General features: G+C 36.9%; 1 protein-coding gene across 7 annotated transcripts in view; it reads left to right on the top strand.

Moving 5' to 3' along the window:
- Positions 1-4,052: 4,052 nt before the first annotated feature.
- The window catches only part of mark2b (MAP/microtubule affinity-regulating kinase 2b), a 70,626-nt gene continuing 51,324 nt past the window's right edge, over positions 4,053-23,354 (top strand). For all 7 annotated transcript variants that reach the window (XM_074662057.1, XM_074662052.1, XM_074662053.1 and 4 more), the window contains exon 1: positions 4,053-5,334. In XM_074662057.1, the coding sequence (XP_074518158.1) occupies positions 5,284-5,334 (51 nt within the window). In that variant the 5' untranslated portion in view covers positions 4,053-5,283. The remainder of the gene's footprint in view (positions 5,335-23,354) is intronic.

The raw sequence follows: 23,354 nt of genomic DNA, 5'->3' as shown, positions 1-23,354 counted from the left end.
TCTCTATCAATGATCAGCTCAAGTTTTACAGCCCTGGTAAGATGACTAAATATACAAAAAGACAAATCTGGAAAAAAATACAGATTTTAAATCTGTGTGGATGGAACTGCCAATGTGTAGGCTCAAAATAGACGATTGATAAGTGGTAAGACATTAGCAAACAACTAAAAATGATGGGTTGAGCGATATTATCAAATTGTGTTATCAAATTCAAAAAATTATTTCATAAATTTTGAAATTCTCGCAAATCAATTACTTTTCAATTTCTAAAAAATATTTGCAACTTTTCACATTTAATTTTTCTATTAATTTTGGCATTTTTTAAATTCTTGCTCATTTTTGAATTTTTGCATTCTTTTAAATTTCAATTTCATTTTATTTTTTTTCTTTGCATATTTTCCAAACCCTTGGCGTTTTTGAAATTCTTGCAAATTTTTAAAATTCCATGATATTTTGAATTTTTCTTTTTCTTTTTTTTTTTTTTTTTTTTTTTTTTTTTTATTTTTACAAATTTTTGAAATACCAGACATATTTAATTTTTTTTTTTTTCAATTTCAATTTTTATCTTTTATTTATTTATCTTTCTATTTTTTGGAAATTTCAATATTTTGGCAAATTTAAAAAAAAATCAAAATGTTTTTGAAATTTTTGCTACTTCATTAAAAAATTATGCCATATGTGTAAAATTCTTAAACTTCTGTTTAAGATATTTAGATAGATTTTAACTATGAATAGAATTTTATACACTTGTCTTAATTATTTAATTATTTAAAAATAAAGGGACAAGACATTGAAATTTTATCCTTTAACAGTTTTGCAAAACTTTCCTACGAATGTATGTTCATCACGTTGTACGTCATAACCAGTGGGATAACAAATGTGGAGACATTAACTGTGTGCACAAGGTTTTTTTTTATACCATGTTATGAATCTGTAGACTTTGCAATGTATGCTCTTTTCCCAGAAAAATGTTGGTAGTTTCAAATTTTCTGTAATAAATGGCTGACAAAAATAATGAAATCTCTGTTTGGTTTGTCCTCCAGTCCTCCAGATTCTTACAGATAGAATCAAAAATGCAAAATAAGTCTGGAAACAGTCTGACAAATGTGTACCAGCTGTCAGTTGATGTAAATGGGATGGCAGTCTTGTCAAAGAAAAAGTGTTGTTTTCTACCAAGATATGGCTCTGGATATGGTGATGTATTCCTTGTAGTTTGTTCAGGTTGCCTGCAGATGGCGACACTTCATCACATTTTCCAAAACAAAAAAGCCGAATTACTTCATGTTAACTCCTGAAGAAGCAGAGTCAGTGAGTTCATGAGGCTCTTAAGACGACTGGTTGTGATATTTTCTGACATTTTACAAAAACTGTAGGTCAGAAGTTAGAGAGCGCTGTTGATTCCATGTGAGATTGAACAGGCTTCAATTTGCTCAAAAGTAAAAGACCAAAGATATTCTGCTGCATCAGTTTGGTTTGATTTAAACTGAGAGAAGTTTATAAAGAATACTTAGTGGTCAATAACAAAGCAGGAACAGAAAGACTTTAGTGAACCAATGACAGGTTTCTCTTTCGATGATGTCTCTCCATCTTTAGGAAGTCAAGCCAGTTGGATGTTTCCACATCATCACAAACTAACCTTTAAAATCCTCTCCATTTTCTGTTTTATTTCCTGTTTTTCCCATCAAACTCCCCTGCATTGTGTGTATGATAAATATCTAGTATACGAAGAACTCCTAGCTGACAGAGTTCAAACATTACCTCTTGCAGTGGCAGCCATATTTTCCTCATCCGTCCATGGCTGTTGCTAAGTAACTTGAATATGTGGATGCCAGCTGTCAGCATCTTAGAGTCACACAGTTAGGTACATATTTACAGATGACACTGTTTTCTCTTCCCTGTTTTCAATGAGGAGCCATAGCAAAGAGCAGCTTTACAGTTTTCTTTTGCCACAGATAATTAGAAGATAATATGGGATGGGCATATTTTAACACTTTATAATCATTAAAAATAGGCAGCATAGAGCTATCTTTTACACATTTTTATCTGCAATTCAAAAAAAGCTGCTAACGTAAAGCTATGCACGATAATACATCAATACATCTTTATCTGTGAACTGATTGCCAAATTCAAGCTGATTCAGCTCTTTCAGTATTACCCAGCAGGGATGCACTGTTGTGAGGACACTTGATGTTATGCTACGTATCAGGGGCCCATAGTCTGGCACTTTCTGGCAGACCAAGCCTAAACTTTTTTTTTAATCAAATAAATAAATAAACAAACCTGTATTTTTTATCAGTAAAGAGGAATATTATTATGTTGTATCACTTTACGCTTGTTTGTTATTGTTAGCTGCCCTGACTTTACAAAATGAGCCAAGTTTGGGAATTTTTAGCCTGTTGGTAAAACAGTTGTGACTTATTCAGCTTCATTTTATATCGAAAGGACTAGAGGATGATTTTGGGAAAGACTGTACATTTTTGTCTTTTATTTAACTGTGGTTAATGTTGCTGCTCTTACAGCCTATAACACATGGGAAGTTGAGGTGACACAGCCCATCGGTGCGTTAAAGCGCTATACTCTTTGGCCGATACCATATTTATCAAATATTAAAGGATCAAAAAGCAACTAAATGTGCTTGAAAACATACATAGTAATAGTAATATTTCTATGTTTATATCTATATAGTAATAGTTATAAACTAACTTTTGTCATTTAAGACCCGCCCAAAATTAAAATCCTGGCTCCGTCTCTGCTACGTATATAAAAGACAGATAAGTCTGCAGTTTTGGTTTCACTGGGACTGGATTACCTGGGTGTGTTTTATTATTCTTATTATTATTATTATTATTATTATCTGCTGATCTTTGTACTAATCTTGTTCCTATGTAAATAGTATTATTTTTCTACATTTATTTTAATTTCTAATTTGATATTCTATTCAAAAGGAGTTGTATTACTATTGTTATCATATTTATAATATAAATCCCAATAATAATAATAATAATAATAGTAATAATAATAATAATAATAATAATAAAATATTTATTATTATTATTATAAGTTTTATTATTATTATTATTAATATTATTATTATTTTCATTATTATTATTTTCATTATTATTAACATCATCATCATTATAAATATTATCTACTGATCTTTGTACTTATCTTGTTCCTATGTAAATATGTAAATGGTATTATTTTTCTTCTTTTTTATATTTTTTAAAATTTCCAATTTCATATTCTATTGAAATTGTTTTTATAATTATTATTAATAATAATTTTATTAATATTAATATCATCATTAGCTGATGATCTTTGTACTCATCGTGTTCCTAAATAAATATGTAAAAAGTGTTATTTTTCTACATTTGTTTACATTTCTAGTTCCATATTCTTATAGTTCCTTATTCTTAATTTTCTATTTTTTTTATTGTTAATGCATTATTGCACTTTTTCTCTGAGCCAAAAGGAAAAAAAAATCCCCCATGCGGTTTTATTGAAAAAAAATATTCTTTTCTTTTTTATTCTATTCTATTCTATTCTATTCTATTCTATTCTATTCTATTCTATTCTATTCTATTCTATTCTTATTCAAGCAAATTGGTCCTGTAGTTCATCCTTGGGTGTGGACATCAACACACAAGTCACATGATTCAATTTAAAGATCTGATGTGACTTTATAAAACATGTTAACTTTATTATTGAGCTCTGTTTAGGGGCCTGATTGTCCAGTTTGTTCCGTATCTTCTTGAACACTGAGCTTGTCAACAAACAGCAGATAACAATGATACTGCAGGTTTCTGATCATATCGTCTTTGGGGGAAATACCATGAACATTAAATAACCATAAGTGAGTGACACACGGATGAGCCTTGGGCTCCGGGGCTCCTCCATTATAACAGCATTCCTGACAGGATGTGGAGATCATGAACAATACCCTTGCACCTGCCATTTGCCAACCTGGATTGAATCGCAGACGTCAGTGATAGCGCGGAAAAAGCCGAGTGCAGCCGAACGCGAACAGACTCCCTCCCTCCTCAGCCCTCCTCTCCTTCAGTCGTGGTGCAAGCAGCCATGTTGCCGCGAGCTTGTTCCGGTATCAGGGCAGGATCGTGCGCATAGACTGCATTCGGGCGCAGCTCCTCGCCTCTCTCCCCCCCTGTCGCCCGTCACACGCACTTCGAAACCTGAGTTTAACGATAATGGATTTTACAACTTGATGATTCCCTTCTCCGTCGGCTGGCCACGGGAAGAATAACAGCAATCGGGTACCGACAAGACGAGCTGGTATATCGCCTTACTGCACTGCAGCACTGGTGAACGACCTTATTCCAATCACGCAACACAAGGAAGAGCGCCGGTGGTTTCCGTGGATTTTGAGTTTTGGGGGCTGCTGTGTGGCAGTCACCGCCGCTGCGGCCGCAGGAGGATAAGCTAACTACCTAGCTTTGCTTCGGACGAAACACGGAATTAGCTAGCTACATTGGCTAATATTGACGACATCATAATTCGTGTTACCTGTCTGCCATGTGACATTTCTATATGGTGCTGCTTTTATTTTAGGATCCTCTGTCCTGGATATCTTACAGTGAACATTTTTAATGCTTTTTTTGTGGATTTGGAAGGTCGAGACCTCGCCGGGAATAACTTTGGCCTGAAAGTTTGCAGACCCAAGACCTCTCTTTAACTCTGAAAGGAAATATTTCTTTGACAAATTAGCAAAAGACGTCGAGGCTGCGTTATGAAAACCGCGGTGGAAAAACAGCGGTTGTAGATTTCGGCGACATTTGGGACTTCATGAGACGTCACCTAGCAGCCTTATCGGTTTAGCATGCTAACCACCTAATTGAGCCCTTACTTGTTAACACAACCGTTGCCCAACTTTTCGTCAAGCTAGCCCAAGAAGCTACACTCACACCGTCACTTTCGTGGTTAGCTTGTCACCATCGACGACGTTAAATGCTGAATTGGAACTGAATGTTTTCACCACCAGTATTTAGCTAAAAAAGAAATTGGCCTTTTATGTTGGAGAGCTTGTTGATAAACATGGGACGTGCGTTTGCTGCTAGCTAGTTTCTAGCTAGCTGGCTAACTCGGCTAGTCGCTGATGTGGGTTTCAACTTGTTGATTCCAAGGCTATCATTCGTGCTGCTAGCTGGCTAGCACTGGACATCAGTTGGAAATTTCCGTGTATCATCGGATACACAGATTTTAAATGCACAAAAGACACTAACGAATCATCCTTTTCACACCGTTCCTGTCCCCTTTTTGGAAACAAACATGTCAACTAGGATCCCACTGGTGCAAGTCATTGAGAATTCGACGGGGCAGGTAAGAGCTAATCTCATTTTCTCAAACACCTTTTTGTTTTTCACTCTTTAGCACTTTTTAATGTGGTGGGAATTGAGTATTTGCTCGGGAGAGGCCCAGGTTGGCCTTCAGGAGTCTCTGCTTGTCCCTTTGCTTTTTCTCCGTGTCTGTTGTCTTTGCCACACAGCAGTGATTCACCAGCTTGCCTACGCACTCACTCTGGATTTCCCACTACTTGCAGAATAGGAGAATAAATTTAGGTTTGTGTTTAGTCTGTGTGTCAGAGCATGTCCTCCTCTACTTGACTTTTCAGTGCTCTGACCTGTCGCTACATGGAGAAACCTAAGAGCTACTTCCATCTGGATACTTAAGAGCAAAGATGGCTAGCTTCTCTTAGCTGCCATAATTATTGACATCACGTTTTAATAGGGCCCTTTGAAGTAGAAACATTAATAATATATTAGATTTCAGAACCAGTTGTGTTGACTTAGAAAGGTGGTTCATTCTCTCTGAATGTTTGTTGTGAATTCTTATTTTTATAAGCTCAGACACACTGATGTAAATTGTAAGGTGTTTCTATTGAGTTTGCTTTAAGGTGACACTTGTTGTGAGTAGAGATGGGCAACAAAATATGGTTCTTTCAAAGGTATTAATCAAATGCTGTCTGTGGTATTGAGTTCCAATCACATAAAATCAAAAGGTACCATGTTTAGGTACCTAAACACATCCTTGTGACTATGAGATAGTGGAAGAGTTGGCCATTTTCCATGCTGGACATGAACACAGCATTGCAAGGTTATATGTTGAAGAATATATTGAATTGCAAAACTTTGAGTTTTTCTTATGAGACAATTCAATATTTTTCACCACTTAAACACACATAAAAGTGCAAAAAATTGGTACCTTTGAGTAAAGGGGTGAGTATTAGCAAGAATCTTATGATACGACACGATAATATAACAATATTGTGATGTACTGCGATGTTAAAACAACGTTTCTATTCTATTGTGTTTGAAATAATGAAAATCACATGCATTGTTTCATACATACACTTGGTAAAACTAATAAATATCACTTTGTGTAACCAATGTTCCCCATAAAAAATCTAATATTGTACAAAACATGACTTTATCAGTTTGCCACACTGTGAAAATTAAACTTTAAATGATTTTAAACTAACTGACCCAAGAATAGTGAGAAAACGTTGATGTTTACGACATCAAAAGCCACATCATCAAGTTTAGGAATGAAATATTTTTAATATACTTTAAGATTATATTTATTATACATAGGGATGGGTACTGAATTAGGTACTTTTATAGGTACCGACCAATTCTGTCAAAAGTAGCGGGTATCGATTCATGTAGAACCAAAAGGTACCATGTTTAGGTATCTAAACACATCCTCGTGACTGTGAGGAAGTGGTAGAGTAAGTGATTTTCCATGCTGGACATGAACGCAGCATTGCAAGGTTTTATATTGAAGAATAAATATATTAAATGTTAAAAAATTGGGATTTTATTTTCAAACAAATTGATATTTTTTTTTACCACATACACACAAAAAAGTGTTGAAAATTTGTACCGTTGAGTACCAGTACCGATTGCCAGGTACCGGGCATTGGTATCGTATCTTTTGGAATGTGAAAGGTACCCATCCCTAATTATACAATTAATGAGCAAATTCCAAGAGAGCAGGTGTCTGGCGCCATTTACTGCAGTGGAGGTGTGAAAGTCGTATAGTACCCCCAACTCACCCCAAATATGAATTTTGATTTCAGTGGTCAAAGTATCGCAAACTATTGCCATGTTGATATTTTTTACACCTTTAGTTGAGCATCAATACTGATTTCCAGGTACCGGGTATTGGTACTGTATTATTTCAAATGTGAACGGTACCCATCCCTAGTTGTGAGGACAAACTGAAAATGGCTTACACAACGAGATCTCTGATACTGCTTGATAAACACAGATTTAACTTTTGAGATACTGTGAAGACTGTTCTTAGATTTAAAGTATAAACTTTACTTTTTGGTCTTTGTGTACATAAAGTGATTGAAGACTGGATGCCAACACAAGCTTATTAGACACATAAGTGAAAGGCTGTGAGAACTGGAGTGACACGAATTAAGGTCCAGTCATTTCAGCAATGAAATGCTGTCACTATGTTTGATTTTAAAGGGGAAAAATATAAAAACTGGCGTGTTTATCTTATTGGACCACTGGAACAAACTCTTACTTTCAGGACTCCAGTGTATGTGAAGAATTGAATGGAAAATCGAGTGAATCTACATGCAAACAGGGCAGCCAGCAGATGATGTCAGCATGTGTGTGAAAGCTTAACCTGTTTCTATATTTGTGTTGCTTGAGTGTCTGTAGGTATGTGAGTGAAGCTGTGGTGAGGCCTGTGATAGATTGTTTTAGTTGTTGGTCAGAAGCTTTGAAGGTTAAAGCAAAAATAATAACACAGCAAGTTCAAACACACGCAGCTCATTTTGGCAAACTGTTTCGTAAAGTCCGTACCCTTACAGTTGAGTCAATAAAATATAAAACTGTAAACTAAAAAGCCACAATTGTGCTGTTTTAGTTTCTCTCTGAAATTTTCTGTCAAATGGTTTTCTCTATCTGATAAACCAAGCCCAACCCTGGTGTGTGTGTGTGTGTGTGTGTGTGTAAGTGGCAGCTGGACAGCCAACCAGAACACAGACACACACTTACCAGCCAGTAACAGTGTCTTGGTGTTGGACACTCAGAGGTTAAATTGTTGTCTGTTCTCACTTGTTGATAAAACGCTGACGGAAGTTGTGTGTTGATTCCATAATCTCAGTGTGTGTGTGTGTGTGTTTGTGTGTGTGTTGGATTGCCCCACACACTGGTTCACTGCAGACCAACAGCTACAGCAATGTGGAGACACCTGGTGATATGAGTGACACATACGTACACTCATGTGGATACACCCTCACCTGGAACAAAGGTCATCAACAATACACTTGATTATATAAGCCTTTGACTTTTGTAGCCTCTCACATGCACATACACACACACGCTGGCGACTCGTATTCTGTGAAGAATGTGCCAGATGTGTTTTTCTTATGAATTAACTGAGGTTTAGCAAAGCTTCAATTAGCGGTGATTGCTAGGAGAAAGAGTTTCCACAGTTGCTCCATTATTTGAAAACAGCTGTGACCAGTAGAGACTAATCCAATTGCTTTTATTTATTTTTTTAACCAATATTGTGATTTCAATTTGGCATTCAGTTTATGAAGGAAGGACATATATCTTCTCCTTTAGTCACTAAACACAACCAATAAATCATTCTGTAGTATGATCAACACAACAAATGATACTGTCAACTAGGGTAAGGATCTCACGATACGACACGCATCATAATACTTGGGTCACGATCATAAACTGTAAAAAAAATTGGATGTCCGCTTGCTAGGCTTGAAGTGAGTCTCCACAAAAACTGCTCCCCCTGGTGGCTGGCTGCAGTATAGGTTAAAAAATCCGGCTTTGCAGTCACTCCAGATGGGCTGTGGTCAAACTTTAAAAAACTAATACACCTGGTAGAAATGTTTCTCACGTCCGATTGTTGTGGTGATTTGAAGATATCATTTGGCTGTCTTGTATTCAAGACGTTATAAAATATGTTGGGAGGTAGAGTCAAGAAGTGATTAGACTCTCGAAAGAAAAAAATAATTATTATTTTTGTCACCCAGCTCCACTCAGATTCTCCCAGAATCCCTCATCGTCTCCACTGCTCAGACTCTGGTTTCAAACTGCTACAATGGTGGCGCCTGTGACGGAGGAATTTTAGCTTCAAAACTGTACAATGATAAATGGCGGAGCCACGCTGTCCACTCTATACAGTCTATGGTTACGATACAATGATAACACGATATCACAATATTGTGATGTATTGTGATATTCTGCACAGTTAACTATTTGGTTGAAAACAGCTTTTCAATTTTATTTTGGTTAAAATCAAGAGAGTCAGATGCAGAGTTTCATACTTACTTAACTTAAAAACATGAAGTGTGTCAAGTGTGTCACATAAACTACTGTGACATTAAACTAATGTTGCAAAAAAAATTATCAGTTGAAAGACGTGGTCAGTTGTTGAAACTGATAAATGTCACTTAGTGTAACCAGTGTTTCTCAAAAATAATCTAAAATTGCGGAAAACATGTCTTTGATTACCATTTTATCAGTCTACTACACTGAAATAATAGTAACGTGAAATATTGATATTTTATCACCAGTCAAAGTATCTGTAGTTCTACAGTTTCATTCAGCAAGCGACATACAACACAAGCAATAATGAAGTCATTAATGCAGAATAATGTAGCCAGCTAACCACAATTAATTGCTGCTACAATATACTTCAACCTTAACATTCAGTAATCAGTGCTGAAAATTCATTAAGAGCTGGGTCTGACAATTTCTGGCTCATTCTAGCCCTAAGGAAAAAGACAAGAAGGGTCAGCTTAGGTGTTTCTTGAACAGATGAGTCTTCAGACATCTCTTAAAGTAGAAACGGACTCTGTGGATCGTATAGAGTTAGGTTATTCATTCCACCATTTGGGAACAACAGAGGAGAAGAGTCTGGCTAGTGATTTGGAGCCACACTGGGCTGGGAGCACCAGGCGTCTTTCACAAGCAGAGCGTAGAGGATCAGAAGTAGGGCTGCAGCTATCGAATATTTTAGTATTCGAGTATTCTACTAAAAATCCCATCGATTAATCGGATAAAATACATTTTTGTTTAAAGAGCAGTTATTTTTCAAATGAAAATTTTTCTCTTTAAGAAATAGAATTTTCTAATACAGCATGAAATAAACCATTCAGTCCCGCACTTCTTAACTGAAAAGAAAAAGGACACAGACATATGTCCTTGCTGTGCCAAAGTTTACGTTCAGATTGCTTTTTGGTGAGTGTGGCTGTGATCTGCAGTGTAAGAGCTGGAACAGACAGGAAACCAGGAAATATCTCACAGACAAATAACTTTTTATACCTGCTACTGTAACTGCACCTGCATCAAGGGAAGTAAGTTTTCTGTGCACTAAAAGTATGAAGTAAATGCACAAAAACCAGTGATGAGAGTATAGTAAAATCCTTGAACATGCTACCAGTGGTGGTATTGAAACCAGTAGACTGCCCACCCCTAACACAAACACTGGTCCTCTCCGTATCCAGTGTAGTTTTTGAGCCTGGTGTCATAGTTGGAGTTTGTTTGGCTTGAACATATTGATTTAGCACACAGTTGTACAAACACGTCAGCGTTGACCTTTGTTATTAGCAAACGTTCTCACTGAATACAATACGATAGTTGCTTCAGCTCTCCAAAGAGCTGTGGATAAAACAAGACCAAGTTAGACAGTCGGACAGGTTAAACTCTTCTCTAAACAACATTATTCAACAGCGCACTGTCCTGTGCAGTCATGGGAAACACACATCAGTCAGAAGAGAGTGTGAGGGATTGTTCAGCAAGCTGCAAGAAAGCTGGAGGGAGATAATCTGCTGTGATGGCAGAGTCTCACAGCTGCACACTCAGGCTTGAAAGGGTATAAAGGCAAAGTGCAGTTCCTCAGTGATAAATAACCCTCTCACTGAACTTCCTGGTGTGCCCTACCCTGTGCTGGAGTCTCATAGTGCTACTGTGGACCTGAGAGCACCTTTGAGCCCTGCTAGGGTTGGTATGACAGGGGGAACTACAGTCATGTGTAAAGTGAGGAGGAAATTTGTCTCTTTGTTATTTAGGCCCAGTAACACGCATACGATCATTAAAACAAAAAGCAGAACATCACCCGAACCCTTTTACATCAGTGTTTGATGTGGAAAGTAAAGAATAGAATAGAAAAGAACAGAATAGAAAAAAGTAAGAACGTGTATAGACAGTGCAAAAAGGTCCATGAGAAAATAGATGCTGACAGCTTGTCCATCATTGTCCAGTCAGCCAGCCTCCACCTCCACAGGGTCCAGGACTGAGCTTCTTCAGCAGTCTGTTCAGTCTCTGTCTCCTGGATCCTGTCTGCTCACAGCAGGTGAAGCTCTTCCAATGTGGTGTTAGCATTATGCTACTCTGCCCTCTTGTTATTCCCTCTGTCGCTGGGTTAGCACGGCTAGCTTGTCCATCTTACTGGCGATTGATCTTACGTTCCCAATAACAATGGATGGAAGGACAGGTCGATGTCGTCACGTCTTAGCTCACACCACAGCACCAGCACTTCATCCTCACCTTGTGGGGAAACATCCGGCCTTGCACCACTTAGCATTGGCATGCTACAGGCTGCTAACAGCTGATTTCACATGCAAATAATGCAGCCATGGTTACATGTAGGATCTCCAGACAAACACAGGAGCAAAAGTAATGAAAAATATCACTGAAGACAAAACCAACAAATGAGCCGTACAAAGTAATGACCCACTCCAAATGCAAAGATGACGAAAAAAATACAAGAGACGGACAAACCAACCACAATGATTGATTCTTGTTAGTGCAACACTGTGTTTAGTCATACTATTTATGATGTAATTTGCTGAGTCATCTATTTAGTTATTTGACATTTAAAGGAAGGAGACATTATGTCATGGGGTGAGTTATACAGGTTGGATTTCAAAGGTGTGCACTCTTCAGTCACTGATATAAAATGTGGCCAAATTAGGTTGAAACACAAAATAGTTGCGATTAATCAATTAATCGAAAAAATAATCGAAAGATTAATCGACAAAATAATCTTTAATTGCACCTCTAACTCAGATACACATTAAGTTAAAACCTTTTTTTCACACTAAAGTGGTGTGAGCTGACCCCGTTCCACAGTTTTCCCCCTTCTATTGGAGTTGGAGAAGTTTATGCAAAAGTGCCTGCACTGCTGGTTTAGTGGTTGCCAAGCAACAATAAACAAAGTGCTGCACCTTTCTTTAAATGCTATTCAGAAGGTCAACATGGTTCAAATTTTACAGGCAATGCTACAGTGATGTTCACGTATGGTTAGCAGTACACAGAAGAATAACAAGATTGAAATATGCTAAATATTTCATACTGCACACTGCAGAGCAAGACATCTATATGATCACCCTCTGACATCTGGACCTTTCTGATTGATCTCAGTTTGTTCTTTTTGTTTAAAGGTTCTCTTAATAGTGCAGTGGAGTTGTGTGATATTAGCACATGAAGGATTAGAGTGTGTCTGAAATCTGCAAATCCAGGGAGAAAAGTTGTAGCTGAGCTTTAACTCAGTTTTACGCTCAACCACGGACTCATGTTGACTTCTTTCCTGATAGTCAGACCTGATGCTCTGATTTAAATGCTTCGATTTTTAATTTTTAGACCCATGTGAGCATATATGTTCCCTCATGTTTTGGAGCAATAAAACAACCCAAACGTCAGACTTTAAGACTGAAGAAACTGGCTTTAAGCAGCTTACACACACCATGGAGGCAAAATTAGGTCAAAACACAAAATAATCGTGATTAATCAAGTAATCGAGGAAATAATCGATAGATTAATCAACATCAAAAATAATCGTTAGTTGCAGCCCTAACTCTGACGTAAAGTTAAAAATTTTGTTTCACATGAAGACTATAAACTACCGTACACTGAAATATTAACTTATTTTTTGATTATGTTAAAGTTTGAAGGCTTGATTAATTTTTTTTAAGAATAATTAGATTACCCTGTGAATGATGTCATTTTAAGTCTTACTAGAAAAACTAAAATCATGCAGGAAGTGCTTGACAGTGTGTAACTACTCCCAAAACCACTGAGTCCTGTCTTTTAAAGAAAGTACTGTAAACATAATGATATGCTAGCTTCATAAGCTAGCTGTCATTTAGCTAAAGTGCATTTTACCCGAGGGTTGTTTTTACTTCTTAAAATTAATCTTAACTTTTGAAGTCGGTCACAAAATATAACACCAAGTGTGATATATGTAGTCTTGTCTTTTTTGAATGTTTATCCTGACTGACTATGGAAATCAAACCTGTTAAAAATGTTATGTTTATCTTTTACCCAGTATTTTAGGACTTTATTTTTTAATATTAAATAATATAATATAAACATTTTTAATAGAAAAAATAGTTTGGTTGTCCTGGTCAGAGTCTTGCAAAATAATACTAAGAATACACATGAAGACAGAAACATATTGAAACAGTGTTGTTGACATACCATCCACCCCTAATTTAGCAAGAGGCTAAATTTATACCTAAAATGCTTAAAAACGTTTGTTCAACAGTTTGTCTAGAAAGGACGAGCAAGAGTTTAGGAAAGTTTTGGGAAGATTTAGGGGTTAAAGTAAAAAGTTTGGGGTCTTGGAGAGGCCTTAATTGGGTTTGTAGGGAAGAGGTCACGGGTGGATACTCCCACTCAAACAGCCTGTTTTAAAGTCCATGTATAGAAAGCCTTCGGTGTCAGGTCTCAAGATACAGGAGAAAGACAGGCTGAGTCTTGACATGAGTGACAGCGTCTCTGTCCAGTACTCAGCTGTATTTGAAACTTTCCCCTTGGTGTTTGGCAGATATTCTAAAAATCATTCTTATAACTGGAACAGAAAGGCCTTATGTTGATCAGCTTGTCTCTATACAGCTGTCACACTTTAACAGAAGTGACTTTTGACACCTTCCTAACTGTTTCAACGGCCTACACGTTGAGTAATTGATCGACTGATGTGTTACCAGGTTACACAAGGTCTTCTTTTTCAGGCAGTAAATTTGAGGAAGTTATTTAAATGTGACATTTCTCTACATGAGACATGAGTTTAATACCTGAAATCTGCACATGATAGTGTTTAAAGAAATTTAGAAGGTAGTTTATAACATATCATTTTCTTTTTTATAACTTTTCAAAAGGGGAACATCAGTTACAGTCTGATTTCCTCTCTTACTGTTTCCTCTCCATTCATCGAGCCACGTCCTCTGAAAAGATGTACTGAAGCAGCCAGAAATACTGGTCTGCCTCTTCAATTGTTCCTTCATCCTCCATTTCATTGTTTGGGTAGCTGCACACCAGACGAGCAGACTGGATCCTCCCCGCATGGAGGTGTGATGGATCTGAAACCATTCATGTCCCAGTGACATGTTTGCTTGTTGTTGAGGTCATGTTGTTAGAATCAAGAACTGACTGATTTTACATGGAAAGAAATATTTAAATAAATGCCAAGTCAGTGACTTATCAAAAATTATGTTTTAAAGCATCAAAAGGGAAAACTTCATCATTACTTTATATAGTTGGCATGTTGTCAACGTAGTTGTGATACAATAACAAAATGTTCTGATTTTCAGCTCACCAAGCGATATTTTACAAAAGTCTTATTGTAAATTATACTCCTAGAGCAGGGGTCTGCAAGCTTTACTGACATAGGAGCCTTTTTGCTTCAGATCACCAGGATTTAGGTCGTTCCAGAACTGCAAAATCTACTTTATCTTCACAATAAGGACAATAAAGTGGATACAAGCCTATTCATAGTTGAGATCTAGTGAATAATTGTCAAGCAAGTATTTTTTAAATTAATGAAATTGCACATGTGATGTCTTAGTTCTTTATTTTTAATACATTTGTAAAAAAATAATGAAACATTTCCTGAAATTGCAAAGATTTGGCTTAAATTATTAAAAAAAAAAAAAAGGATATTGGCAAAAAAATCCAAGAATTTTAAATTTCAAATATTTGCAAAAGATTTATTATTTTTTATAAATTTTATTAATGAATTAAAAAATGAATAAAATAAAATAAAAAATAAATAAATAAATTTGCAAAATTTTTGAACTTTCAAAATTCCAAAAATTTAATTTTTTTGTTTTTGTTAAAGAAAATTTATATTTTAAAATATTTATTGACTACACTGCCTGACTTTTGTCATTTTAAAGTCGTTCCAAAGCCACAAAACCTACTTTAACTTTACAGTAAGGACTACAAAGTGAGTAAAATCCCATTCATAGTTGAGATTTAGTGAATAAATATCAGGGATTTTTTTTTTAATAAATGAAATTGCATGTGTGATGCCTTAGTTTTCTATTTTTAATAAATTAGTAAAAAAAAAATCCTATAATTGCAAAAATTTGGCTTAGATTAATTAAAACAAAATAGAATACTGTCAAAAAAATCAAGAATTTTAATTTCAAATATTTGCTAAAAAAATATATATTTTTCAAAATAAATACATGAATTAAAAAATAGAATAAAAAATGCAAAAATGAAAAAGAAATTTTACAAGATTGCAAATTTTATTTTATTTTTTTTGTGAAAGAAAATTTAAATGTTCTAACATTTATTGACAAAACTGCCTAACTTTTAATTTTTTTTGTTTGCTGACTTCTTTCCACATTTTTGCCTTTTACACAAAACGTTACCAGTCTAATCCCTCAGTAGGGCATGCAGCGTATCATTTAACACTGGTATCAGTCCATACCCAAAGCTCAGCTTTCAATATTAGTATCAGAAAAGTTCCCTAAATTCCCTAATCCCTAAATATCCATTCTCTTACCACATTTAATCTCATAAGCACAACATCCAACTTTACTTCTTTAATGACGGGGTCTACTACCACCAGATTTAATGCTCTGTTTAGTCGTTCACCTGACTCATGCTAACCACTCATCCATTTTCTTAACGTTAGTACAAAACATTAGTTTTCATCGCTAATGGCTGGATGTGCAGACGGTCCCTGGTGTTAACCTGCTTCCTGGGTGATCCTTGAGCATGAGCAGTCTCTGCAAACCATGCTGCTCCAAATGCATCTGCAGTGACCAGTGGTGCTGCAAGGGAAAGGGAGGCCGCTGCACTCACATGGACTGGGAGAGACAGAGAAGCAAGCGTCACAGAGAGGAGTGATGATGAGGTATAAAACTTTGATGGATCATGAAGCCTAATGGCCTCTACAGTTCAGGGGGAGCTGCACTGCAGACTGGTGTATTCTTTAACTGTAAAGAGACTAACACAATGATCGGCATGATGGAGACAGACATGTTAAACAACATAAAAACGTCTGTTTTCCGCACAATTCATCAGTCACTCTTTATGGTCCGTCCCAGCAGTGTGAGAGCTCTCATCAGTAAATCTCCAACTTAAATCCTGATAGGGCTGCAGCTATCAAATATTTTAGTATTCGAGTATTCTACTGAAAATTCCATCGATTAATCGAGTAATCGAGTACTCGGATGAAACACATTTTTGTTAAGTTAAAGAGCAGTTATTTTTCAAATGAAAATTAGTTTCAAGCAAGTGTAAAGACAAGTGAATTTGGGTGATAAATTCCAAGTTCCGCGCGATCTGATGAGATAACATTAACATTTTAACCTGCACCAGACCCACTACGGTCTACGAGGAGCTGGAGATCCAATAAAAAGGAGTGTGAGTGTGTTTACACAAATGTGCTTATGAAGACCTTTGTGTCTTACTCCATTGTTCACCTTTTCTACTCTTCAACTCCTCTGGAATGAGGTGATGTGTTAGCAATCTATAACACACTCACTCACACACGCTGGTATCAATCGCTCTCACACCCAGGAAACAATAAATTATGCTTGTCTCCTTACTGGACCAGTCACCAGGCAGATGAACAGAGAGACAAAGCTATCCAAGGCCCTAGCAACAGAGATCCTACACACACACACACATATACACACACACAAATATACACACAGCCATTTGCAGTTAGTCTTTCATCAAATCAGCATTTATTTTAGATTCGAAGAGTTGTACTCGTCTTTTTCGGAGCACCCTTGAGAGGACAAGCAGGCGCTACCAAACAAAGCAGTGAAGTTCAGAGCTTTGTACGTGAGTGTCTGTGTGTGTTGGTTTGTCTAAGAGAGCTGGGTAAAACAGGCCATTCCAGTTGAGCAGAGTGGTAGGTGTGGCTGCTAACTGTAGATCTGTGACTGAAGGGCTTGACGTCATTGGGCTGAAGGAGTGTGGATTTCTCTCCCACTGCTCTAAAGTCAGTCAGTCTTCCTGTTTAGTCACCTGATGTCAGTTTGGGGTCAGAGTTCTCGTGTTTGAACGTTAATGTGCAGTATCTGGGAATGAGTTTGTGAGATTAGTGTTTTTATACCTTAAATATTATCTACAAAAAGCACAGTTTGAAGTTTGTCACACACAAAACTTGGTGCACTTGATACACTGTGTGCACTTTGACCATTTACTTCCTTGATGGTACTTTAATCAAAGCCACTATCAGTGTCCCAACTTCTGTTTCAGACTAAACCTGAGTCCTCTTAGTCTCTTTCATTCTGTCCAGGGAAAGTTTGAATAATGGGTACATATCAGCGCTTGAGACATGCCAATTACTACTGATTTGAACATCTTTATTCTAGGAACTGATGGCTGTTTACATCTTAAAATGTTTGTTCCAGGAATAAGCAAGACCTCATGACATAATTTTTTATTCACTGATAAGATAACTGAGTATTCAGAAACATCACAGTCTTACTTAGGGCTGGGACAATGTGCTTTTCTTCCAATTTGATTATTTTATGATTTTTGGAGTGCCGATTCAATTTGAATTCCGATTCTTTGATATTCCTGATTTTTTGCGATTTTTAGTTTGCTTTCTTAACACCAGGGCTCGTATGCATGACAAGCCATTAGTGGGGAAAACGGACCGTTTGTACGAATAGACCAAAAAAGGAGGAGACACATTTTTTCAGCGAACAGATGAAATAAGGGAGACAATCAAAGTCTCAACCCCCAAAGGCCCACTCAGATTTACAAGTTTGATTCGCTCTTTGCTTTTTTACGTCTGGGTTTGTATCTGGGTGTTTTATGGGGTTTTCCAAGAGGTTCCCCTGAATTATGACGTAATCTACACCTGTGTTCCTTTCATGGAGTAATTAGTCAACTGGACGATTATTTGCAGTCGTGTATGCGGCTAACGCGGCAGCCAAACGGGCTGTTCCATAACAGAACATTAGGACTAATGGTCCCGGCCCGGGTCTTTGCTAGGGATGGCTACCAACTTAGGTTCTTTCATAGGTACGGACCAAATTCTGTCAAAAGTACTGGGTACCAATTCACATGAAATCAAAGGTACCATGTTTAGGTACCTAAATGCATCCTTGTAAATGTGAGGGAGTGGAAGTGTAGACGATTTTCCATGCTGGACATGAACACAGCATTGCAAGGTTATATATTGAAGAATAAATATGTTAAATTGAAAAAAATGTAATTTTTTTTAATGAAAAAATTTGATATTTTTTTTTACCATATACACACAAAAAAGGACCAAAAATTGGTACTGTTGAGTACTGGTACAGATTGCCAGGTACTGGGCATTGGTAGCTTGTTGTTTTAAATGTGAAAGGCACCCATCCCCACCGCATCTATTGTTTTCATCCGAAAATAAGATTTGAGATTCAAGATTAACTTTATTGTCTCACAAAGTGAGAAATTCATTTTGGGCCAAACACCAATGCTGCAGTCACATCAGACAGCACATCATACAACACATAACACAGAATACCCAACATGGTGCCAGGCGCAGCCACATAATGCCACTACAGTATGAGTAGTGAATACAGTAGTGAATACATAATAGCAAATAAATACAAACAGTTAAAACAGATGAATAAATAGCAGGGGAGCTAACTGTGCAAAACATGCAAAAATCAGAGCACTGGTCTCAACTGTTCTGGTTGACCATTTTAATAGACGCTGGGATAAATAAATTTTTGAATCAGTTTAGTCTACAGTGAGGAACTCTAAATCTTCCGGATGGTAGCAGCTCAAACTCACTATGTAGAATGTGTGATGGATAATTGATTATTTTAAATGCCTTTTAATAATGCAATCCAATAATAATCCAATAATGCAAAAGAAATTCCATTTCATGTTACACCAATCACATTACGCTCAAGACAAAACTTGAGTCCGTCATTTTTTATCAGAACAGGCAGAACAGGTTTGATTTTTGCCTTTATTCATTTTCGCTCAGCTCGTTTCTTGATTAGTTTGACAATTCGGGGACGCCGTAGGTTACTTGTAACATCACAGTCTTGCATTTTCTAACATATTTTCTCTACACATTTTGGCAATGTTTAGATGGTGAATGAAGACTTGTGTACATGTGTGTGATGGTGTGACAGTGTGCCTGTGTGTGTGCCCACGCGTCCATACATCAAACATACTGACAGCCGCTGCTTAGGATAAACTGCTTGATGATTCAATTTTTCTGCTATGGATCCGAAAAAGGCATCTGAAAAAAAAAAAACGGACTCGGTGTGCAAAGACTTTTTTTGAAATCATCATTAGGGCATAACAAGAGCTACAAAACTTGAAGCCAAAGCCTGATGAATGGACCATTTTAGTACAGGAAAAAACAACAGAGTAGGGTCATTCAAAAAAAGGTAGTCTTGTTAAAAATCCCCCTCAGAATGTAAGTCATTACAGATAAATGTCAGGCTTTATGCATAAATATAGCAGAGTTTGTTCCCTTATTGCTGCGTGTTACTGTAAGTGCCAGTAGTTTTTTCATTTCCTCTTTGACAGAAATATTTCATTCAAACCTGTATCCACCCAGGTCCAGTTAAACTGGCTTTGCTTAATGGCTTGAATGAGGAGAACTGTCAAACAGGAGCAGTCACATTTCTCACTGGCAGATTTTCAACTTGGTCTTTTTCAGTATCCTCCTCATTAGAGAGGTTGCTTCACACCAGTGCTCCTTAATCATTAACCGCAGGGAGTTATTTGTGATTAGCCGTTATCAGCGATGGTTCCTGGGATAATTTAATGTCTGTATAAAAGTTGCTATAAGGAAAATAGGGTTGCTTTTGATTTGAGTGTGTTTTTTTTTACCTCTTTAGGTACACATTGCATGGCAAGTGTAAGATGATGAATTCAAGGACAGAAGTTGTTCTCTCTTGTTTTCTCCGGGAGCCCGTCGGCACATGAAAGCGGGGTATTATTAGAAACATCGGCTTATTATTGGTAGGGTAGTAACGATATAAATGATTGGAAGGGGGCAGGGATACAGCAAGAGAAGATAAGAGTGGTAAAAGGAGATAAAAAGCAGCGATTTACAGAGCCGATTCAGCAAGCGACAAATCTCCATGGAAACACAACCATTACTGCCTGGAGTTGGGAGGTGTGTGTGTGTGTGTGTGTGCGTGTGTGTGTGTGTTTCTGTTTTCTCCCACTCACAATTTCCGAGCATGCAGAAGCTTCAAATGTGGTCGTGCTGAGCTGGTTTGACAAAGTGAAGTTAGGAAGTCTTCAGGCATCAGCTCAGCCTTGAAGTTCACATCAAGTAGTTTGACATGGCTAAAACCAATTCAAGACTTTTTTAGATAAATACACAGTTGCATGTGAAAAATAAGTATTGTGGAAAAGTTTATTTTGTGATTCAGCGAGGAGAAATTTCTTCTATTCATGTTCAGGGCCCTTTAATGATTAGTGAACACCCAAGAGAGCTGCAAACAGTTTTACTGACCCTGGCATATTTTTTTGAGGCCCAAGTGAAAAGAAGACTGCAAACATTTCCTGTACTTTTTCTCTTTATCATGTTTTCCTGTAGATAAAGTAAAAAAATAATGATAAATGCCAAAAAAAATCTGGTTAAAAAAGTTCAAAATAATCATGATCATCCACTGAGAGACTGTCATTGCCAACCAGCTGCACTAAGAAGAAGGAGGGTGATTATTTGACAGAGTGTCCTGTCTGGTAAGGTAATGGAGCTGTCTAAACTTTTCATTTGGGATGAATTTCTCTGGACTTCATCCTAATCAGCTTGTGGGAAATTATAATGCTGATGCAAAACAGCGTCTGTGCTGTGTGCTCCTTCCTTTGTTTGATTTTTAACACTATTTACAGTAAAAAGGGAGCATGCTACTCCCATTTTTACTGTCTTTCCTAACTGAAGTTAAACTTTAGCGACTTTACCATTCGTCCCTTCAGCCTGATATATTTAATTTCCTTGTTTTTTCAGCACTAGTATGTAAAGTGTTGAAAGGAACTTGGGTAAAATGTTAAAATAGCAAAACCTGCATCATGATATATGATGGGTGCTACCTACCCTGAGCATTAGAAACTGTGCCAAGGCCCACGTCTAATATGCCAGTCCTCTGTTCCAGTCACCGGGACACTGCAACACGTTACTGGGAAACGTAGTAGATTTTGTCTGTGAAGCTAGTTGGCCAGCCAGTCAAGCACAGTGATAACATAGTAAGTTATTTGGTAGGAGTTTTGGCGCTGTCGGCAGGTGACAAGTCAGAATCAGGAAATCAGAGTGTAGATGTGTAGTTTTGTAGGTATTACTAGTTTATTGTTAACAAACATCATAAATTGTAGCTTCTATTAGGTCTCAGCATGTTTTCATCAAACTTTTTAGTAGGGATGCACGATATATCGGTATCAATATGGGTATCTGCCAATGTTGGTCATCTTTTTAACATATGGGTTTAGGCTGGTACCAATAATATATCAGCCGATATTTTCTCATTAGCTGCCGGCCATTTTCAAAGCATCTTGAATGATCTTTTAAAACCCAAATAATATTGTTTTCTTTGACTATGTAAACACCAAAACTACCTAAGAAGAGTGGACAAGGAAAACAAGTTTGCATTTCAGTTTGCATAATTTTCACTATGTTCAAAATTGGTAATCTCAGATTGTCTTTTATTTTTTTTTTACCAATCTCGATATCAGTAAATATCAGTTATCAGCCATAACGGCAATTTTAATATCGGATATCAGTATTAGCCAAAATTTTCACGTTGATGCAGCTCTACTTTTTAGTAAGTTTATGACCTTTGTGGAAGAACTAACAGATTTCAAACTAGGATATGTGTGAAATCATATTGACAGCTATTTGAAACTGTAGTAATAAATAAAATTAATTTTTAAGAAGCCACAAAAAATTATACTTTTGTAATTTTTGATTTTCTACCTACGCATTGATCTGAGTTTCTCCAACAGGTTTTATGGGACACTTAGTCGTTACTGATGCTTTAGTTTTGATTGGATGTTCTTTAAATATTCATACATCTAAGAAACATTTCTGTCACATCTTGTGAGATAGTTTTTGTGTCTTAACTTTAAACGTAACAATATTGTCTTAGCTACATTGGGTTTTTATATCAAGGGCTTCTGGTGCTGAGCCTTACCAGTGCTAGCATCATAACCCAGGTTGTAAAATTTGTCAAAAAAATAAGATATTCTTTAAATTGTTTTTCACTTACTAGTTTGTCTTTACATTTCTCTAAATCCTGTGATTTGAGCTCTTCACTCTAAGCTCTAACCCCTGATTTCCCTCCTTTGTTTATTGACATATTTGCCTATCTTGTGTTTGGGTTGTTTCTTGATAGCGGTGAACTGTACATGTGTCATGTGCAGCTCTCCTTAAAGGTGACTTTCTGAACTGTACTGTGTTTCCATCTGGGCATATCTCCGTGGCTTCCTCCCAGAACTCAGATAAGTAAAGGTCAGTGATAATGAGGCTGCAGTCAAAACACAACCAGTCCTGCCTTGGATTAAAATTACAGCTCTGTTTGTGTTTTAATCATGTGCACATGCTTGTACTGGTGAAGTTACGATTCAAGTGAATTTGTGTAGATGTTAGTTTTAATCAACAACTGACTGAAAATCTGACAAATACGCTAAAAAATGAGCTTAGATTTTCAGAGAACTACCATGATTTGTTGCATTATTAAATGATTTTTTGGTCTCTTTACAGTTGTAGACAAGTATTAGCAAGTTTAGTACAGTATCAAACCAGCGATGCTACGTAAGGTCTCCCAGTGCATCCATAATCCCATCTGAGGGGGTAACAAAGAGGTAGACATGTTCTCGCCCATTGCCGTGGGGTTGCTCGGCCTGCAGCTGCCCAAAAATGAAGGAAGAATCAGAAGACAAAAATAGTCAGACATGAAAGAGGATAGGAGAGGAGGAGAACCCAAAGGTCGGGGACTGCAGAAGAAGGGGAAGAACTGGGAACTCTGAAAGTGTGAATGTCCCGGTCCACTGACTGCCAGTTCAGCTTTGGTAAAGACACATACCAAGGTTGTGTTGTTCAAGGAATGCAGCCATCGTTAGCTGGTCAGGTTTCATCAGCCC

This window comes from Halichoeres trimaculatus, unplaced genomic scaffold (assembly GCF_033239565.1).
Source record: "Halichoeres trimaculatus isolate MK-OKI-2021-1 unplaced genomic scaffold, fHalTri1.1 fHalTri1_scaffold_22, whole genome shotgun sequence".
Taxonomy (NCBI): Eukaryota; Metazoa; Chordata; class Actinopteri; order Labriformes; family Labridae; genus Halichoeres; species Halichoeres trimaculatus.
This window is presented reverse-complemented; position numbering and strand designations above follow the sequence as displayed.